Genomic DNA, 18,507 nt, shown 5'->3' on the forward strand with positions numbered 1-18,507 from the left:
AGACTGACCCTGTATGAGTGTTTGAGGGTTGATACAGACTGACTCTGTATGAGGGTTGATACAGACTGACCCTGTATGAGGGTTGATACAGACTGACTCTGTATGAGGGTTGATACAGACTGACCCTGTATGAGGGTTGATACAGCTGACCCTGTATGACGGTTTGAGGGTTGATACAGACTGACCCTGTATGAGGGTTGATACAGACTGACCCTGTATGAGGGTTGATACAGCTGACCCTGTATGACGGTTTGAGGGTTGATACAGACTGACCCTGTATGAGGGTTGATACAGACTGACCTTGTATAAAGAGAATATAAGCTCTCATGACATTTGTACAAAATGAACAACAAAAGTCTCAGAAAACATCGTTTTATTCACGCTATAAAAAAAAAAGTAATTTTTTTTTATTGTCTTATCACAGACATTAGATATATGTCCTCTTTCAAAACTAATCAATCACATTATTACCACTGTCAAATGCAACCAATCACATTATCATGTCATAATTAACTGAGTACAACAAAATGGACCAGTTGAAACACTGTAGGTTAAAATGTTCAACTAGAATGATGAAACATCAATAAATAATCAAAGCTGATCAATCATTACTATTATAGAAATAGTTGCAATGCCTACAATAACAATGAATATTTGCTTTGAAATTATGAGATATTAAGTTTCATAAACATAGTGATGTGTTTTTAAAAGGTCTCTGTAATTTCATTACTTTCAAAGTCTTCTTTGGAATTTCATTTTGTTCAAGCCAAGATCCACTTTCAATGATTTATATACATGTTACTGTAGAAACAACAGCTGACGATGAGAATTTTCTGCAGCAAATTTTAAAGAAATCTAAATCCCCACTTTCTACAATTTGTTCTCTCACTTCTGTTAAAGTAATACAGGTCTCAAATTGGCTTGAACAAAATGAAATTCCAAAGTCTTCTTTGGAATTTCATTTTGTTCAAGCCAAGATCCACATACAATGATTGATATACATGTTACTGTAGAAACAACAGCTGACGATGAGAATTTTCTGCAGCAAATTTAAAAAAATCTAAATCCCCACTTTCTATAATATGATCTCTCACTTCTGTTAAAAGTAATACAGGTCTCTAGCAAAGAGCTGTTTAGTGAATTACTGTTACCTGGGTTTTATTTATAATCAATGCAAGCAGACATTTTTTTTATCCCTAAGTGTTGAAAATACATCTGAAAATTATGTAAAATTATGCATAATGACTTAAAAAAATAATGATATACATTGAGTAAAGATGCTTATTTTGAAAATCTTAAATTCTCCACCGAAACTTATATTGTTATTTTTCTTTATTTATTCACAATGCATACGAGCTTTGTCAGGAAGCTCTCCACTTTATGGATGCAATCTTCATCTGCAGAGGTACATGAAAAATTAAAACTGTACCCTTTTCTTGCTATCTGGTTTATGTAATGAAATTGTTTAATATACTGAATGTTTTGGAAATAATTTAAACTTTATGGAAAGTCAAACCAATGTGTAGCATTTATGGCACAATACGGACAATACAGTGCCAGCTAAGGTCAAGTTAAAATAAGTAAAATGATGAGCATATAAAAGTATGGGGATAAATCGTTTCAAATATTATACACGAAGGACAAGATATATTAAGAAAAATTAAAGATGTTAAATTCTTTTAAAAATGTACAACAATTAAAGATAAATGTAACACATGCAAAATCCTTAAAACATCTTGTACATTTTTAAAAAAATAAACCACATTCCCTCAAAAAGACCAGTATTGTCTCTCCTGAATAAAGCAGTATATGTAACTGGCTGCAGAAACAGTTGTCACTGGCTGCAGCAGTATATGTAAACTGGCTGCAGTAATAATGTAAATGACTATAACAGTAATGTCAGTAACTGCAGCAGTAATGTCACTGACTGTAGCAGTACTGTCACTGACAGTAGCAGTAATGTCAATGACTGTAGCAGTAATGTCACTAACTGCAGCAGTAATGTCACTGACTATAGCAGTACCGTCACTGACAGTAGCAGTAATGTCAATGACTGTAGCAGTAATGTCACTAACTGCAGCAGTAATGTCACTGACTGTAGCACTAATGTCACTAACTGCAGCAGTAATGTCACTGACTGTAGCAGTACATATCACTTGCTGCAGCATTAAAATAAGAAATTGTCAGCACTATTTTGCATGTTCTTTTGGATGTGATGTAAGTTTGTGGGACCTGAAACAAAAACTATTAGTTGATGGAGGTAACCTGTCATGCAAAAAAAAAAACCCATCTGTAATAATGGTTTAACACCTAAGTGTTCCCTAGAGAACAAGTGAGGTTCAAATTGGATTCCATTTGTTTTAAATATTGAAACCACTATGTAAAACTTCTGCTGAGCAATAATCACCAAAAATGACAGTAGTTTTTCAATTGATATTGAACACACTTGTTGTAATTCTTAACAAAATGTACATTCATGGTTGTTGCTTACCACACTGAAATCCTTCTAAAATACAGATCTTTCAGCAGAACGTAACTGCTTTTCTGCTTTACCTGTCGAATGCTATTGTCAGAATTTACAGCCACAATACTTAAATTTAATTAAAGTCTGGTCGACATTAAATCAAATTTGTCTTTGCTTGAAACAGATTCTAAAACAGATCATGCATTCAAACTTTTAAGATTTTGTCTTTACAAACTATATTACTCATGGAAAGCCACCCCTATACTGAAAGATGCCAATATATCATAAACATGATGGATTTCTCTTTTCATGAAATTCAGATCTTCAAAGTAACAAGTTTGGATGTCAGAAACACTACTGTAATATTTGCAAGTCAAGTAAAGTTCTGATGGATGCCAGAAACACTGCTGAATTCTTTGGAATGCCATACACAACTCTGAAAGAATTATTCCACTGCTTTACATGCTCATTTGTTCTCAAGTAACAATCTTCCAAGTAATTTAAGAAAAATGGAAAATTACTCTAACAATATGACAGACGATGGATACTGGACAAATAACTACTGACAACAGGTCACACCTGAGTTGGTATCGAACCCACAACACTTGGATTATAAAGTTTAATGATCTACTAAATCAGCTAACATGGTCTCTTTCTACTGAAAAACTGGTCTAAATACATGTGTCAGAATTTATGATAAAATGACATCAAGTGAGACGAATACTGTACAGTAAGTGAATTAAGCACACATGAAATGTTAGTTTATTATAATAAACAAAAACTGTTCACTTTATTTGTTACAGTAAGTAACATATTAGTAGATACAATTATAGCATATCCACAAAGATAATTTACAACTAATTTTTAAATGAAACAAGAGGACCAAGTACACCTGCAATCATTCATCTGACTCAGAGCTGCTTAACAACTAAATGAAGGTCAGAGCAGATGGTCAAGTATTCTGGGGTAGAAGGAAGTTTTCTGCTGAACTTCCTTCAAATACAGTTTACTGCATTTTATGAGGAAAAAAATGTTATTGTTTCAACATTTCTCAAGTTTTCTGTCTTCTTCCATACTTGAGGACACATCTCTTTTTGTCCAATATGGAAGGGCCCCTATGCCAGGATGCTTTGTGTTAATGTTGGTCAAATTTATTCAGTACATATAGCCATGTATATGTTCTTTGATATTTTGAGGTGGACTAGCATCATTTTCAGTCTAAAATCCCTTTATGTCAGGAGGCTTTCTGTAAAGTTTCATCTGCAGTTTTTGTACAAGTTGTAAACAAGACTCTCTATTCAGCAGTTTTTGAAGAAAAGAAAACATTTAAAGGGTTTCTAGTATTTTAGTAACAGTGGCCGTTTTTAATGGCAGATCAGCAAAATTTATATAAATTTAAAATCCTTCGAGACACGACGGTCTGAGCCGAATCTGATAAGATCAATCTGGTGGTTCTTTTTAGAAGTTTAAAACAGCACATGTTTACAGATGCACGATGCATAAAGGATGCTGGGCCATACCATAACATAACTTGGTCTACCGGTTAGGAGAACTAATAAAAAAGAACTAATCTAGGGTATCATCAACTTTTCTTCTTTTTAGCATTCTGTCCTTCATTGTTCTGTTCCTCCATAAGCTGTATAAGTTGGGCAGCAGTTGATGGAAGGGCAGGGCAATACTTGTTGTATTCCATAGTGAACTCACCCTTGCCCTGTGTATTGGATCTAAGTTCTGTGGAGAACCCAAACATATCATTCAGGGGAACCTAAATAAAGACACAAGACAAGCTTTTAGGCCTCATGAAATTAAACATTGATACCTTACAGTACCAGCTGTCCTATACATGATAAGAAATCATTTTTATTTTTTAGAAGTTATAGCAATTGAGGTTCTGTTGTTATTCTGATAATACTGACTGTTGCAGAATGATACAAAGAAATTATAATAATTTCTCATGAAAAGTCCAAAAGTTTAAATATTTACAGTTTCATATATTGGCTTTTGTAATGTTTGAGCAAAACCTGCTGGGAAACAAACAGCTGAAAAATCAAAAAGATTTCTAAATCAAATCATGACTAACATTAGTGGGCCTAACTTTCTTCCAACTTGATACATTTTAAGAAAAAACATTGGTCTAACTGAAACTTTTCCCCAGCTTATTACATTTAAAGAACAAAGATTTACACTGACAATTAAAAAATCATTTTGCTTATTCAACAGAAGCAGCACATGTGTCTATTTAGCTCCTGGTCTGTGCCTTGTGGGTTTTGAAAAGCACAAGTTAATTCTAACAGTGGCAGGCCCAAAGGACCAGTCAATTTTGCTGAAATTATTTTTAAACAAATTCCAGTTGCCAGTTGATTTTCTGCAGGACTATTTGATTTTCCATGACAGTCGGCATCACCAGACAATTAAAAAATCTATGTTAAGTCTATGCCTGTATCAAGCTCTGGAAGCAGCACAGGTCCTTGGTAGACACTGGGAATTTGAAAAAGGTCATAGGTTAAAGTCCTGCCCACGTCACTACTGTGCACATGGCATTTACACTCACACCCCCAATTCTACCCAGTTTTACATGCATAACAGCACTGAGTTGCAAGTTAATCTGAATCTCCCTCCCCACTGCCCTGGTAAACAACTGAAATTCATGTTATTTGTACCAATTATGCCCTGGTAAACAACTGAAATTCATGTTATTTGTACCAATTATGCCCTGGTAAACGACTGAATTCATGTTATTTGTACCACTTATGCCCCGGTAAACAACTGAAATTTATGTTATTTGTACCACTTATGCCCTGGTAAACAACTGAATTCATGTTATTTGTACCACTTATGCCCTGGTAAACAACTGAAATTCATGTTATTTGTACCACTTATGCCCTGGTAAACAACTGAAATTTATGTTATTTGTACCACTTATGCCCTGGTAAACAACTGAAATTCATGTTATTTGTACCACTTATGGTAACCTAAAAATGTCAAATTGATTGAATTGTTTGATACACAAATGTTTTGTACATAAAAATTTCTTTCATAATTGAAATTTTGTAATTTTTCATACAACTGAAGTCAAGAATCTAAAGACTGATGTGCTTGAGAATAACAGTATAAATATGAACAGAGACAAAAAATTAAAGCAGATTTTTACTTAAATTTTGATCAAGGCATCACTTCCTTTTGTGCGATATCTGTATGCATGTTTAAGATTTTCTCTCCAACTCTCCAGTACCAGCATGTAAAATAGGGCAAGCTATTTTCAATAAAATGTACATTAAACTGGAATCACTACTGGCCTCTTCAATGTAACTTGTGGATGTTATATGACTAAAAAAAATGTTAGAGGAGAGGGATTTTGTTAAATTGTGGAAAGTGCTGCATCAGGAAAAGGAGAAATTAACAGTGCTTTACGAATTTTGAAAAATGAATTCTACAGCGACGTAATATAACATTCAGAATTTGTGGACTTCACTTTACAATCTTGCAGTTAAAGTTAAACTGGTAATGTAGACTAGTTAAGGTGAATGTTGTGTATAAAGAATTTATGATTTTATTTTATGCCTGTATTCTCGTACTAATCCAAATGGATTTAGCTCATTTGTGACAAGAATTTTAACTACTGCAGATCTAGGTAAGTAGCAAAAATAAATGTAGGTTTTTCATATGGGTTTCTGTAACCATGGCATGTAATAAACAGATTGCACTTTTTATGCTCAGATTACACTTTTGTGCCACTCATATTAGTAATAATTATGCTTATACATGTATGAACTTACAACACATCAATTCAGGTTCACATTTAATTTCTCTTTGACCAGGTAAATGATCATTATGATCAACATGTACCCTGATGACTTTTCTAAGACTCTGACATCTTCAATTCAAAGTAACGACAAAGTTTATCATGAGCATAGACCAAATGTCACCAGACTACAAAAAATGTAATCTTGTTTTGCAGGAATTTTACTGCATTCTAGATGATCATTATTGGGATTAAAAAACTAAATGGATTTGCTATGGATGTAAATACTTCAATACACATTATATATGAAACTGAATGAGTATGGAAAGTATCTGGTATAATTCAGCTGAATGGGGGAGATGAAAATTATTATACATTAAGCAAAATGGCTTGAAGAAGGTGGAAATCTCTATCTCTCACTCTTACATTGGGACACATTCCATTTGGATCAGTGTGTGTACAAATAAAAATGTAATGATGGAATACACATGTCCGTTTCAGAGTAAATTTTTTTCAAACTTATTTATTCTAAACCAGAAAAAAATATAAGCCAACTCAAACAGCACACCATACTACTGTATTACAATTGATGCACATGAACTTAATATTGATTATCTCTTTTTCAAAATCATGAATTTTTGTTCACTTTAGTTTTAATATATGAAAAGAAATATTAATTTTTTCATGGATGAAAAAATATATAAAAAAATAGTACATTAACAATTACAATGATGGCACATTAACATTTACAATGATGATTCATTAACAATTACAATTATGGTACATTAACAATTACAATGATGATAAATTAACAATTACAATGATGATAAATTAACAATTACAATGATGATACATTAACAATTACAATGATGGTACATTAACAATTACAATAATGATAAATTAACAATTACAATGATGATAAATTAACAATTACAATGATGATAAATTAACAACTACAATGATGATACATTAACAATTACAATGATGATACATTAACAATTACAATGATTGTTGTACCAACAAAATCACCTAGACCATTCAACTTCATTCATTAAGATTCTGGGAATTCCTGTAGACTAAAAACAGCAAGGGTTATACTCAACCATATGGACATTTTCAAAAGAAGAGAGGGGTTGTAAACATGTAGTGGTTCATATAATTGCTGTGGCCTTCTGCTGGCTCTAATACACTTCTGAAGGAAGAACAGGCTTGAGAATAAACACAAAAGTTCTGGTAGTGATACTGGGAGGGTGATACCTGAACATGTTCCACACATAATTCTACCAACTCTCCAGCTAATTATGGGTAGGATGTGTATCATTGTATGTGTCACACTAACCTTCGATACAGTTGCTTAAAGATAACTTTTATCAGAGCAACCATTCTTTTGTTAAGTAATGGATGGGACACAATATAACAAATAATACAAGTAATGAATGGGACACAACATATTGCAAATTCATCAATAGGTTATGTGAACTTTTCTTCAGCTGAATGAAATAACCATAGTGACTTAATGGTTTTAAAGGTCAGACTCATAAAAAGCACATTTTTAAAAGTAAATAATGTTTCTCTGAGAATACTTACCCAATCACTTTGCATTCAGAATATTAGCCTGCTACCTTGCGAATACAGTCCTACTAAAAGACAAAAATTATCTTATCCTGTCTACTTTTAGATAGACAAGGGGCAGTAATTTTTGCCCAATACTCCCTCCATGATACAACCAGATGTCGCCAGTTTTCATCTGCAGGTGCTCACATGGCAGGGTGGTTGGGAGGGCTTTTAATTATTGTGACTGGTTAAGTATTCTCAGGGAAATATTATTTACTTAAAAATTTCTCCTTTCAATACGTTCCCCAATCATATAACACTAGCGGAATAAGTAATAGGAGGGGATGCTGAGCATCCCACCTCTACCTCTGATATCCTTCTGGAGGATGAGTGGTTGGATTCCCCATATGAAGAATAATCCCTTCTCCTAATGACACAAGCAACACAGCCTGAGATCCACTGATCTGGGCTCATATGGCTGAGAAGATTAAGTTGGAAGTCTTCTCACCTATAAAAAATTTTCACTGGTGAATCAGCAAAGTTAACAGTGTGTGGTAATTGATCTAGTTGCATCTGGTGGCTGTCTGAGCTACTGCCACTGCCCTCCCAGGTGAAAATTTTGTCTTTGTGATGCTAAGTCTCTAAGATAAAATTCGAGAAGGTTGACTCTACATGCCAGCCAATAGCTTCTACAGTATCTCAGATCAAAACGTTGCATTCAAAAAGCAAGGCTCCCAGAGATGGCTCGAGACTTCTGAGCCTTAATATATGTGAGGCTACTCTGATCTGGTGAGACGTCAGAGTACACCAAGCATGTGGACCCCTTCAGCAGGAATAAAGGGAGTGACTCCTAATATCCTGTGTTCCATCTCACAGAGATTGCTCAAAACTTCAGAGCAGTAAGCTATGTGAGAAGAGAGATTGCTCATGCCACTACTTCTCTCTGTGCATCTTAATTAGTGTTTGAGGGGCAGACAGGATCTTGCATGGCTGCCACTCTAGACTTGTTTATGGAAAAGAGAGGACAAATGACGACTCATCAGATACCAACGGATGGCAACTGATTCTTGGCAACTAATCTTGGTTGTGTAAGAAGGACTATTGAACAAACGAACTGAACAGAAGATAGTTTGGGTTGACTGAAAGGACATGGAGCTCACTGATCCTGCATGTGAAAGCTAAAGCTATCAGGAAGCACGTCCTGCATGATAGGAACTTTAGCAAAGCATGAGTGAGAGGTTCAAACTTACTTGAGTTGAGCCAAGTTAGAATCCAAGACAAATTTCATTTTGGAAACAATGTTATGATTTTGGTTGCTGAAGATCAAAACTGTCTAACAGATATGAGGGATCTTTATCTTGCCCAATGTCAAACCTGCCATGATCTTGGAATGTGTCCAAGATCAAACATCCCTGAGAGTGCAAACAGAATCTTGCATGGCTGCTGTTCATGACCTGGCTATGGAAGAAAGCGAGCAGGGATGCTGGTTTACTACCAGCAGATGGTAATCTGTTTTGGGCTAAGAAGCCCGAAGGTGTCATGAAAACCACTGAACCCTCTGATCTGAACTGAAGAGAATTCTGGTGATCATAAAGAGGGATGCAGCGCTCTTATCCTGCATGCTGAAGCTAAAGCTATCTGCAAACAATGTCTGTATGATAATGACTTTTGCGATATGTAGGCTAGAAGTTCGAAGGGGTTCAAATCTAGCCATCTTAAAAAAACCGGACTGAATCCCTTTGGAGACAAATAAGGGATATTGGTCAAGGAGACCTATATTGTCTAAAAGATCTGATAGGTCTCTATCCCACCCAAACATGTTGCTTATGGTAGCAATTGGGGCACGACTGTTTCTTCTCCAAGAATAGGGCCAGAGAAAGTCGCCAGTTGAGGGATAGAGGCATGCAGATGGGTGATAAAGATGGTTACTCTCGAGATTAAATGAAGGTTTGAATTGTCTGACTCACAAGGCTGTCCTGGTAAAAGAAAAGCTTGTAGACGAAGAGGGCAGTCGAATCAGGTTGGCTGGAATCTTCCTGTGTGTATTATCATCAGGAAATATAGATTGGAGATACAGGGCTTGTGCCCTCAAAGAGGGGTAATTAGTCATCTTGCCATTCTGACCCCGTAATTATAGTTATAGTCATAATTATAGCACTATAGGAGCCCCATATCCCCTCCCAGATGATTGACAGTGCATCTCACAGACCAAGCTGCTGTGTCTGGTAATGGGAGATGAAGGTACGTAGCTATTGATTCCACCTTGTTGCCAAGCGATCGATCATCGCATGCCCTTGAAGTGTGTGAATTCAAGTGACGACCAACTGATGGAGGGGCCATTCTGTGTGAAGGACATGACCCCTTCTGGATTTATTCTCCACGAAGCCATTGATGAAGCCAGAAGGTGTCTGATTCGTACGTTGATAAGGAGATTGATGCACACACGGAGAAAATGCCAAACCAGAACGTTGGACAAATGGTCTGGTACCTCCCTGTTTGAGAACACAGGTCACCACCACAGTCTTGTCAGATAAAAGAGGACCATTTAAGCCCCAGTATCGATCTTTATAGAAATGAAAGGTATTGACGACAGCCTTCATTTCTAGGATAATGATGAACAGAGGCCATCTCTCAGGTGTCGCTAACAGTAGTGAAGTCAGCAACAGGTAGGTACTTCCACCATGTGCACTGGCGGCGGTACTTTACATTATTTTTGCCTGGGGTTCTTCAGCAGGATTCTGATGGTCAGCCAGCCTGGATTGCCCCACAGATGTAGAAATGGTCAAATTTTATGTGTGATCATGACTACCTGATTAAGAGGACCTAAGACGGGGCACAAATGTGCTGGCTGAAGCATTGCAAGACTCTCCTGATGAAATCCAAGTCCTCATGGAAACAGATTCGACGAGTTTGATGATTCTGGAAGCGCAAACACAATGGGACATACTAGATTCTGGTTGGTAAAGAAGTCCATGCCCAAATGGTTGTTGTTGTTGTTCTCGGGTTTAACGCCATTTTTCAGCACAAGATAGGCTATACATGGCGGCCAGTATAACTGGTGGAGGAAGAACCCTGGAAAACCCAGGGAAGAACCACCGACCCACGAGAAGCTACTGGCAGGCTTTCCTACGTACCCATGCTAGCCGCCATGCCCAAATGGATGAAATTCTGGGATGTATGGAGGTCTGATTTTAACAGTTCTTTGAAAAGGCCTAGATGACGTAGAAGTGATGGGAGATCATTCCACCATGTGTTTCTTTAAGATGCTGCCCAGGTACACTGCTGTTGATGTAGATGTTGCCCAGAAATGGGAGATGGTGCAATACCTACTCTGAGTGAAAGCCCAGGGGTTGAGATGGGCTGAAGGGAAGAACAGTGAGTTGATAACAGTGTGGTGGTAAGCAGAACATAGAAACTAGCAATATACGGGTTGGATAGGGACATGGAAGTATGCATCTGTCAGATCGAGACTAATGGCATAATGCCCCATCAGACAGAAAGGTAGAATGACATTGCCTTCCCTGTCTTGAATAGGGTGAGGAGACTCCAGTCAATGATGGGCCTCCACCTGCTGTTTGTATTCAAAAAGCAACAGTCTTGAGTAACTAATTGGGGAATGTGTCCTTAACACAAGCCCCCGTGCCTTTTATTAGTGACAGTATCCTCTGTTATCGAAAGGAACTTATCTCCCAATATGACGGTGTATCATGTGGAGGGGCAAGGGGATTGCTGATTGAACAAAATCCAAAGCTCCTCCAACTAACCTGGATCAGATCCACCCCTTCGGAGGGAATAGGGATGTCCAGTGAGCTCAAATTGGTTTCATACAGCCACTGTACTACTGCACGATAGGGGTCGATGTGGATACATGTGATTATTGATGGCTCATCACCCTTACTGTGTGCCAGATACTTATCTGCCTCGACTTCAAACTCAGCACAAGTCATGCTTGATGACCTTAATGACTCCACTTGGTCATATCTGTGCCAGACACGAGCTCTCCCTTAAGCAAAAAAATGCGAGTGCTCTAATATCTGGCATCGCCAGTAAAGATGGCAATGATGGCATCACCACACTTCCATCCTTTCCAGCACTACTGGCATTGCCACACTTCCATCCTTTCCAGTACTAACGGCATCATCATACTTTCCCGCACTGGTGGTATCACCCGCACTGCTGTCATTGATGTCCTTTCCTGCACTCTCAGCTGCTTCAAAGCCATGGCTGGCCAGGAAGATTTCTCAATGAAATTGGAAGTGATATAATAATATATTGCCGGCTGCCCAGCTAGACAGATGGATCTATCACTAAGATTCCTGTAAACACTGTCTAGCTGGATCATTCTGGCCAAGAGGTTTCCATGCTGGGATGGCCATTAATATTGGGGCAAATGCCAGTGTTGGCTGGATGGCTGGTGTTGGTGCAGCAATATTATTATTATTATTTGGGTCCCGCTGATTGATTGATAATCCCATGCATCCCGACTTACTGGCCCGAAGGACATGCTTTGACATATGTGGAGGCTTATCCTGTCTGAAATTGGGTAATATTCCCCATATAATTTGATCAGATTGATGAGAGTGCATCTTTGACTGCTGTACTGATTGATGCATCTTATCCAGTGACGGATGGTAGCCGTCTTAATCCTCTGTCCCCTCATGCAATGGTATGTGTTGGTTTCATGCAATGGACTTTAAATTGGGGGGGGGGATTCCAGCATCCCCCACAAGGTTTCCCACTAAGGCTGATTTGGGGTGGAGGACTAAGGATGTTAGAGGTATCCTGCCAAGTCCTCAACTGTCTCTCTTTCCCCTCCGTTGCTTTCTATGTTCAGCAGTGAGCGTGTTTTCTGACCAAACACTGCATATTTAGCTCCTTAAGTTCCATGCTGAAAAAGGTGATCTTTGTACATGTGCATGTCATGCTTGTAGTAAACATTCCTCCTGAAATGACACAATATGTGAGAAAACAAAGCAAAGATTAGAAAATCAGTATGTGACTAACTAGCTCTATGTGTGTGATTTGGATTATTAATGTAGCTTTTACAATTTTTCAGTCATATCGCTATAATGTCTAACTAGCTAATAGTATAAATCATCTAACTCGGCAGTCCAGACAACCCTGACTACATATTATAGAAGCTGTATATCAGAAATGTATACAAAGCAGGAAACATTGTGGACTTCCATGCTATGAAACTGCATAAAGATCGATTAAATTAATATTCTGCAGAAATGACACAAAAGCAAATTAAAGCAGAAACATATAATGGGTTGAAATTACTTAGTCACTAAAACACTGCTGTAAATAACAGACCTGTGATGTGTCGTATCATAAACATATGGTCCTATGAAGCTTAAATACAGTGCATTTTTAATTGTTGTTGTTGGGTTTAATGCCATTTTTCAGTACACAATAGGCTATACTTGGCGGCCTGTATTAATGGTGGAGGAAGAACACGGGAAAACCCTGGAAAAAAACACTGACCCACGAGAAGCTACTGTCAAGCTTTCTCATATATCCACATTAGCCAAATCCGAGACTCGAACCCACTCAGACAGAGGTGAGATGGCAGTGATCCGTAATGAAGAGCGCTTTAGACCACTCGGCCACTTGGGGCCCCTGTGTGTTTAATAAAGAAGGGACAATGTGGACATACTACAAACCAAACCAGTCATGGTAGGCTACCATGCTCTGATACAAGAAACACACAAAAGCAGAAACTAGTATTATGTTGAAATTACAAGGTCGCTAAAACAATACATTGTTGTAACCACATGTTATAGACGCTGTGTAACAGAATCCATGTACGTATAACATAAAAAAATGTCATGGTAAACTTCCATGTTCTGAAGTGGCCTGTAGAACATTTAATTGATATATGCTGAAATGACACAAGACACAGAAACTAAAGCAGAAACTAGTAATGTGTTGAAATTACTAGGTTGCTAAAAACACTGTTCTAACTAACAGATCAATGAAGTGTTACATCAGACAAAAATGGACTTTTTTAAAACTGATGCTGCATACTTAGTTAAGAATTAACCATAATTCTATCAAAACAGCATGAAATACAAATAAATTAAGCATAATTATCAAGAAGCACTTCAGGATTTCGCTATTAGGAGCTCGGTAGCGGATGGAGTACGTGAATAAAGTCAAACAACCTTGTATAAGAATAACGACCTTGTGTAAGGTCAACGATAGTGTGGTGGAACAGTGGTCCTACAAGACAAAATCCTGATAAGTAACAAATCTCTCAAAAGATTGGCAGAAATTGTAGAATTGCACACAACCTGCAGCAGATCAATAAATCCACACCATAACAACAAAATGAACATTGGATGGATCCATAGGAACACAAAAAAGGGGCTGGATTATAGGAGACTATTGCAATGCATATATCTCTGCACACAGTGAAGATAAACACCATTGACAGCTGGTGGTATCAAGGGAAGGTAATGGGCAAGAGTTACCACCCTTTGTCTAAAATAGGATAAGACAATTGTCATTAAGTCGGGTTGGATTTGCAAGGTAGCAGGCTAATATTCCTAAAGTAATGTGATTGGGGAACATATTCGATGGAGAAATGAGTGATAATTCTTTCAAAGGAACTATTCTTCTGCATCAAATGAAGCATAAATTACTGAAAAGTGTCACTGTCATTGCTGTTACAAATTGAGGGATATGAGTGAAACAGCAACAATAGAGGATTCATAATATTTATCATTTTTAGTATCTAGCTTACATCAGATATCTGATTTTAAAAAGTTCATATCCACTGCAACATGTTCTAAACTGACAACCGGGTAGGCAAATTATGGAAAGGTTATTTATAACTGATATATGCCAAACATTAAGTGATGTTGAACTTGGGCACTTGTTAAGGGTAGGAAATGTACATATTTATAATCTCAAGGTGAAACTCAGCATCTATTCAGCCCAGGGACAAATATACAGTGATGTTTTACTCTGGTCAGCCATTTTTTACCTTGTCAGGACAAAGTGGTTTTCCTGAGCCCTGTGTAACCTAAGCACTTACAATATTTGATTTACTTACCTCACAGTACACAGTGGTGTACCCCTCATGTGAGTCAGATCCAGTGAAAATGGCATTCCTCCTGGTTAAGAGACCCATCAATGCTCCCTGGTACTCTACAGGTAGATTCACCTCAACTGACATGACTGGTTCCAAGACACCCCATTGGCCATATTCATATACTGGAAAGATAGGAAAATAACCTTTGCTCTGACCTTTATAATCACCAGTAACCTTGACTGACCTTCATAATGACTAATAAACTTGTTTTTTTGACATTCAACCTGATTATTGATGTTTTATACTAATATACTTGAATTAAGATGGTACAAATGTAAATATTTCTACCCTAGCATTAATGTTATTATCTTCTATGAAATTTGGCATTGCACCTTTAAGTCCAACATTGGCATCTGACCTCGAAGTACAACTTTGTATTTTGACTGTTAGGCCTAAACTTTGACTAAACTCAGTAATTTGAGATGAGATAGAAAAAGATAAATGTTTCTTTTCTTCCACTGCCACTAGTATACTTCATCACTGATTCAAACATCAAATAATAACCTTAACTTTTGACTTCTATGGCATAACCAAACAAAACCATTTCTTTTTAATCTGCATGCTACAAATGTCTGAAGAATCTGCATGTGAAATGAAAGTGAAAAAGAAAGTCATAAAATTGTTTTTAAATTACAATTTTGTTAAGAAATGGCAGCTGTTTATTAAATACCCATTCCATCTTGCATGCCTGATCTAGCATGTGATAGCTTTTAATTGGCATTTTCATTTTGAATGACATTTATGCACAACAAAAAATACTGAATTGTACAAGGAAAGTTTTATTACATGCATTGTGAGAAAATATAGGATAAACGAGTATATGCATTTATTCTGTCTCTATCTCACTTTCTCTCAAACAAGCCACTATTCATTATTACCAACATTTTGCAACATCAAAATCATAACTCAAATAACATCAAAACTTAAAATTTTTAAAAAATATTAAGCTCACTGTGGAACTACTAATGTGATAGAATCTGAATGTACAAGTCTGTGATTCCCAATCAATGTTAGGCTGATCCCAGCATTACAGTGTATTCTTGGCTGATCACAGCTCAAGTAAAATCTGTTCTAGGCTGATCCCAATATTTGAGTGCATTCTGGGCTGATCCCAGCATAATAGTGTATTCTGGTGGGCTGATCCCATCTTCAAGAAAATGTATGCAAGGATGATCCCAGCATTATAGTGTATTCTGGGCTGATCCTAGCTTCCGTAGGCTGATCCCAGCTAAAGTAAAATCTGTGCGAGGCTGATCCCTGCATTCAAATGTATTCTTGGCTGATTCTGGCTTAAGGAGACTATGTGCTAGGCTGATTCCAGCATATTAGCGTATTCTGGGCTGAGCCCATCTTAACTAAATCTATGCTAGGCTGATCCCTGCATAAAAGTGTATTCTAAGTTGATCCCAGATTAGTGGAATAGAGCTAGGCTGATCCCAGCATTAAGAAATTATTCTTATTTCTTCTTTATAAAAATGCAAAAGAAATTTTTTAAATGGGTATGACCTTTTAAAACATTATTAGTACAGCATATGAGTATCCGATTGGGGAAAAATGCCAAATTAAATCTGATATTAAAAATATCACATTAGAGCCAGTTTCAGTGTGACAATCAATTTGTAAGGAATGGTGTCCAAACACATGACACCAATGTACACAACTGTTCCTGAGCAGAAAGCAGTCAGTTAGGGTGTCTGATGTAGTTCATATAAAATGATGAAGACCATCATCCTAAAGTCTTATTTAAATGGTCCTCCATAAAGTTCCAATATGAAATGAATGACCAGAAAAGTTTTACCCATCATAGGCCAGGCACAAGAGCAGGAGCTTCAAGTAAGACAGAAAAATTTCTCTACTAAATGGATGTCCCATAATATTTCAAAAGCATGAAAAGGGCTATGTAACAAATGCAAAACCACAAAGAAACAACTCATATATGGCTTATGAACACGTCTCTGCCTGACAACCTTGACACATCTCTGTGCCATATTAAACTTGGTCTTCCAGCTCACTCAGAACAAAAACATTTAGTTCTAAGTATAATCTGTTCACTATGCTACATTTCAATGACTGGGTCTAGTCCAATATACCTATCTGACATCATCCATGTGTACACACCATCTAGAAACTTACACTCCTTTTCTGACACTCATCCCAGCTACATGGAATGAATTGTCTATTGATTAGATACAAGGACAGTGAGATCTCATTCAAGAGTGCTCTCAAAACTCATTAATTCTGACTTCAAGAACAGACTTAATAATGTTTACCGTCTCAATTATTATCAGCATATTATTGTTTATACTTTCAAGGTGTTTGTTTTTGTAAACCTGTTGTTGCATATGTTTTATGTGTTATCAAATATTATAAGTAATAGAGCTTCAAAAGATTAGGTGTTATACTAAGTCAGTAATAATAATAATAAATAAATAATAATAATAATATTAATAATTATTATTATTATTAATTATTATTATTTATTATTATTATTCAAGATACTGGGATAAATAAAAAAGTAGATTAAGTCAATAATAATAATAATAATAATAATAATAATAATAATAATACTATTTATTATTATTATTATTATTAAAGCTACTGGGATAAATAAAAAAGTAGATTAAGTTAAATTTGCCAATGGTAAAAATGAGGTAATGAGTTATACAAAGGAATGTCCCTTAAACAAGCTGACTTGAAGCAACACTTGTTAAATAGTAAAATAAACAATTTTGACAAAAGGCAGAATGATTTGTTAAATGTTGAAAATCAAAATCAATTTACAATTACTAATTGCTCCGTGCAACTTAACATATAAACTCACTTAAAAGCAGACCTTTGGTACTGAAAATTGGATTCATGCAGGGTAGGTGTCATCCTATAAGCATGATGTATAAATTTTTATATATAAATCTAGGGGTAATCTTCTAAACTCTCCATATCTCCCAGTACATATAAACACTTGCAATTAAAATACTTTTAAGTTTTCATGCCTCTATTCACATTCAGAAATGCATATATGGTATGTACTGTGTTTTTTTTTCTCTCCCCCGTTTCATTGGTGGTATTTATTACACAATAATTGTATCTACAGTTATTTGGAATTTAAGAATTTTAAAGTATTATGGTTAAAGGTCACTGGCCAACTATATTGTACAAATGATTGAAATTATTAGTCATTAAAAAAATGCATTTCTTATGTATGCTTACCATAAGAATGATTAATTAGACTTAAAAATCCACTCTTTTAAATGAAAAAAATTATTTGGCAATCTCCGTAAACAATCTGTACATGACATACATTTTATTCAACCTAGCCATTCAAGTGTTTAATTTCCCCAAGTAACTATCTATGTGATGTATCTTACTATCATGCTTCTGTACAGCAAATATGTTGTACTGTGTTGCATATGGATGCAGCCAAAAGAGTGATGATGGGACAAAAGGGTTCTTTCTTTTTCCAAAAGACCTTGTTTGCCACAGAAAAAGTGGATTGAAGCTGTGGGATCGAATATGGTGAGGGATGGGAAAGTTCTTAATCCTAAATTCCATAGAAAGCTCTATGGTGCATATGAGAAGAGGGATAGAAAGAGTAAAATATACCAAATAAAGATTACAGTACAGTTATGTTACTTTTTGAACATGCTGAGT

General features: G+C 36.3%; 1 protein-coding gene across 1 annotated transcript in view; it reads right to left on the reverse strand.

The window, feature by feature from the left end:
* Positions 1–358: 358 nt before the first annotated feature.
* Positions 359–18,507, reverse strand: part of LOC149774186 (elongation factor G, mitochondrial-like) — a 77,344-nt gene continuing 59,195 nt past the window's right edge. The window contains exons 18-19 of the mRNA XM_089945688.1: positions 14,821–14,981; positions 359–4,229 (exon numbers count right to left, since the gene is read on the reverse strand). Coding sequence (XP_089801814.1) covers positions 4,047–4,229; positions 14,821–14,981 — 344 coding nt within the window. The 3' untranslated portion in view covers positions 359–4,046. The remainder of the gene's footprint in view (positions 4,230–14,820; positions 14,982–18,507) is intronic.

Source organism: Sinohyriopsis cumingii, unplaced genomic scaffold, assembly GCF_028554795.1.
Source record: "Sinohyriopsis cumingii isolate HCF-2022 unplaced genomic scaffold, ASM2855479v2 utg000400l, whole genome shotgun sequence".
Taxonomy (NCBI): Eukaryota; Metazoa; Mollusca; class Bivalvia; order Unionida; family Unionidae; genus Sinohyriopsis; species Sinohyriopsis cumingii.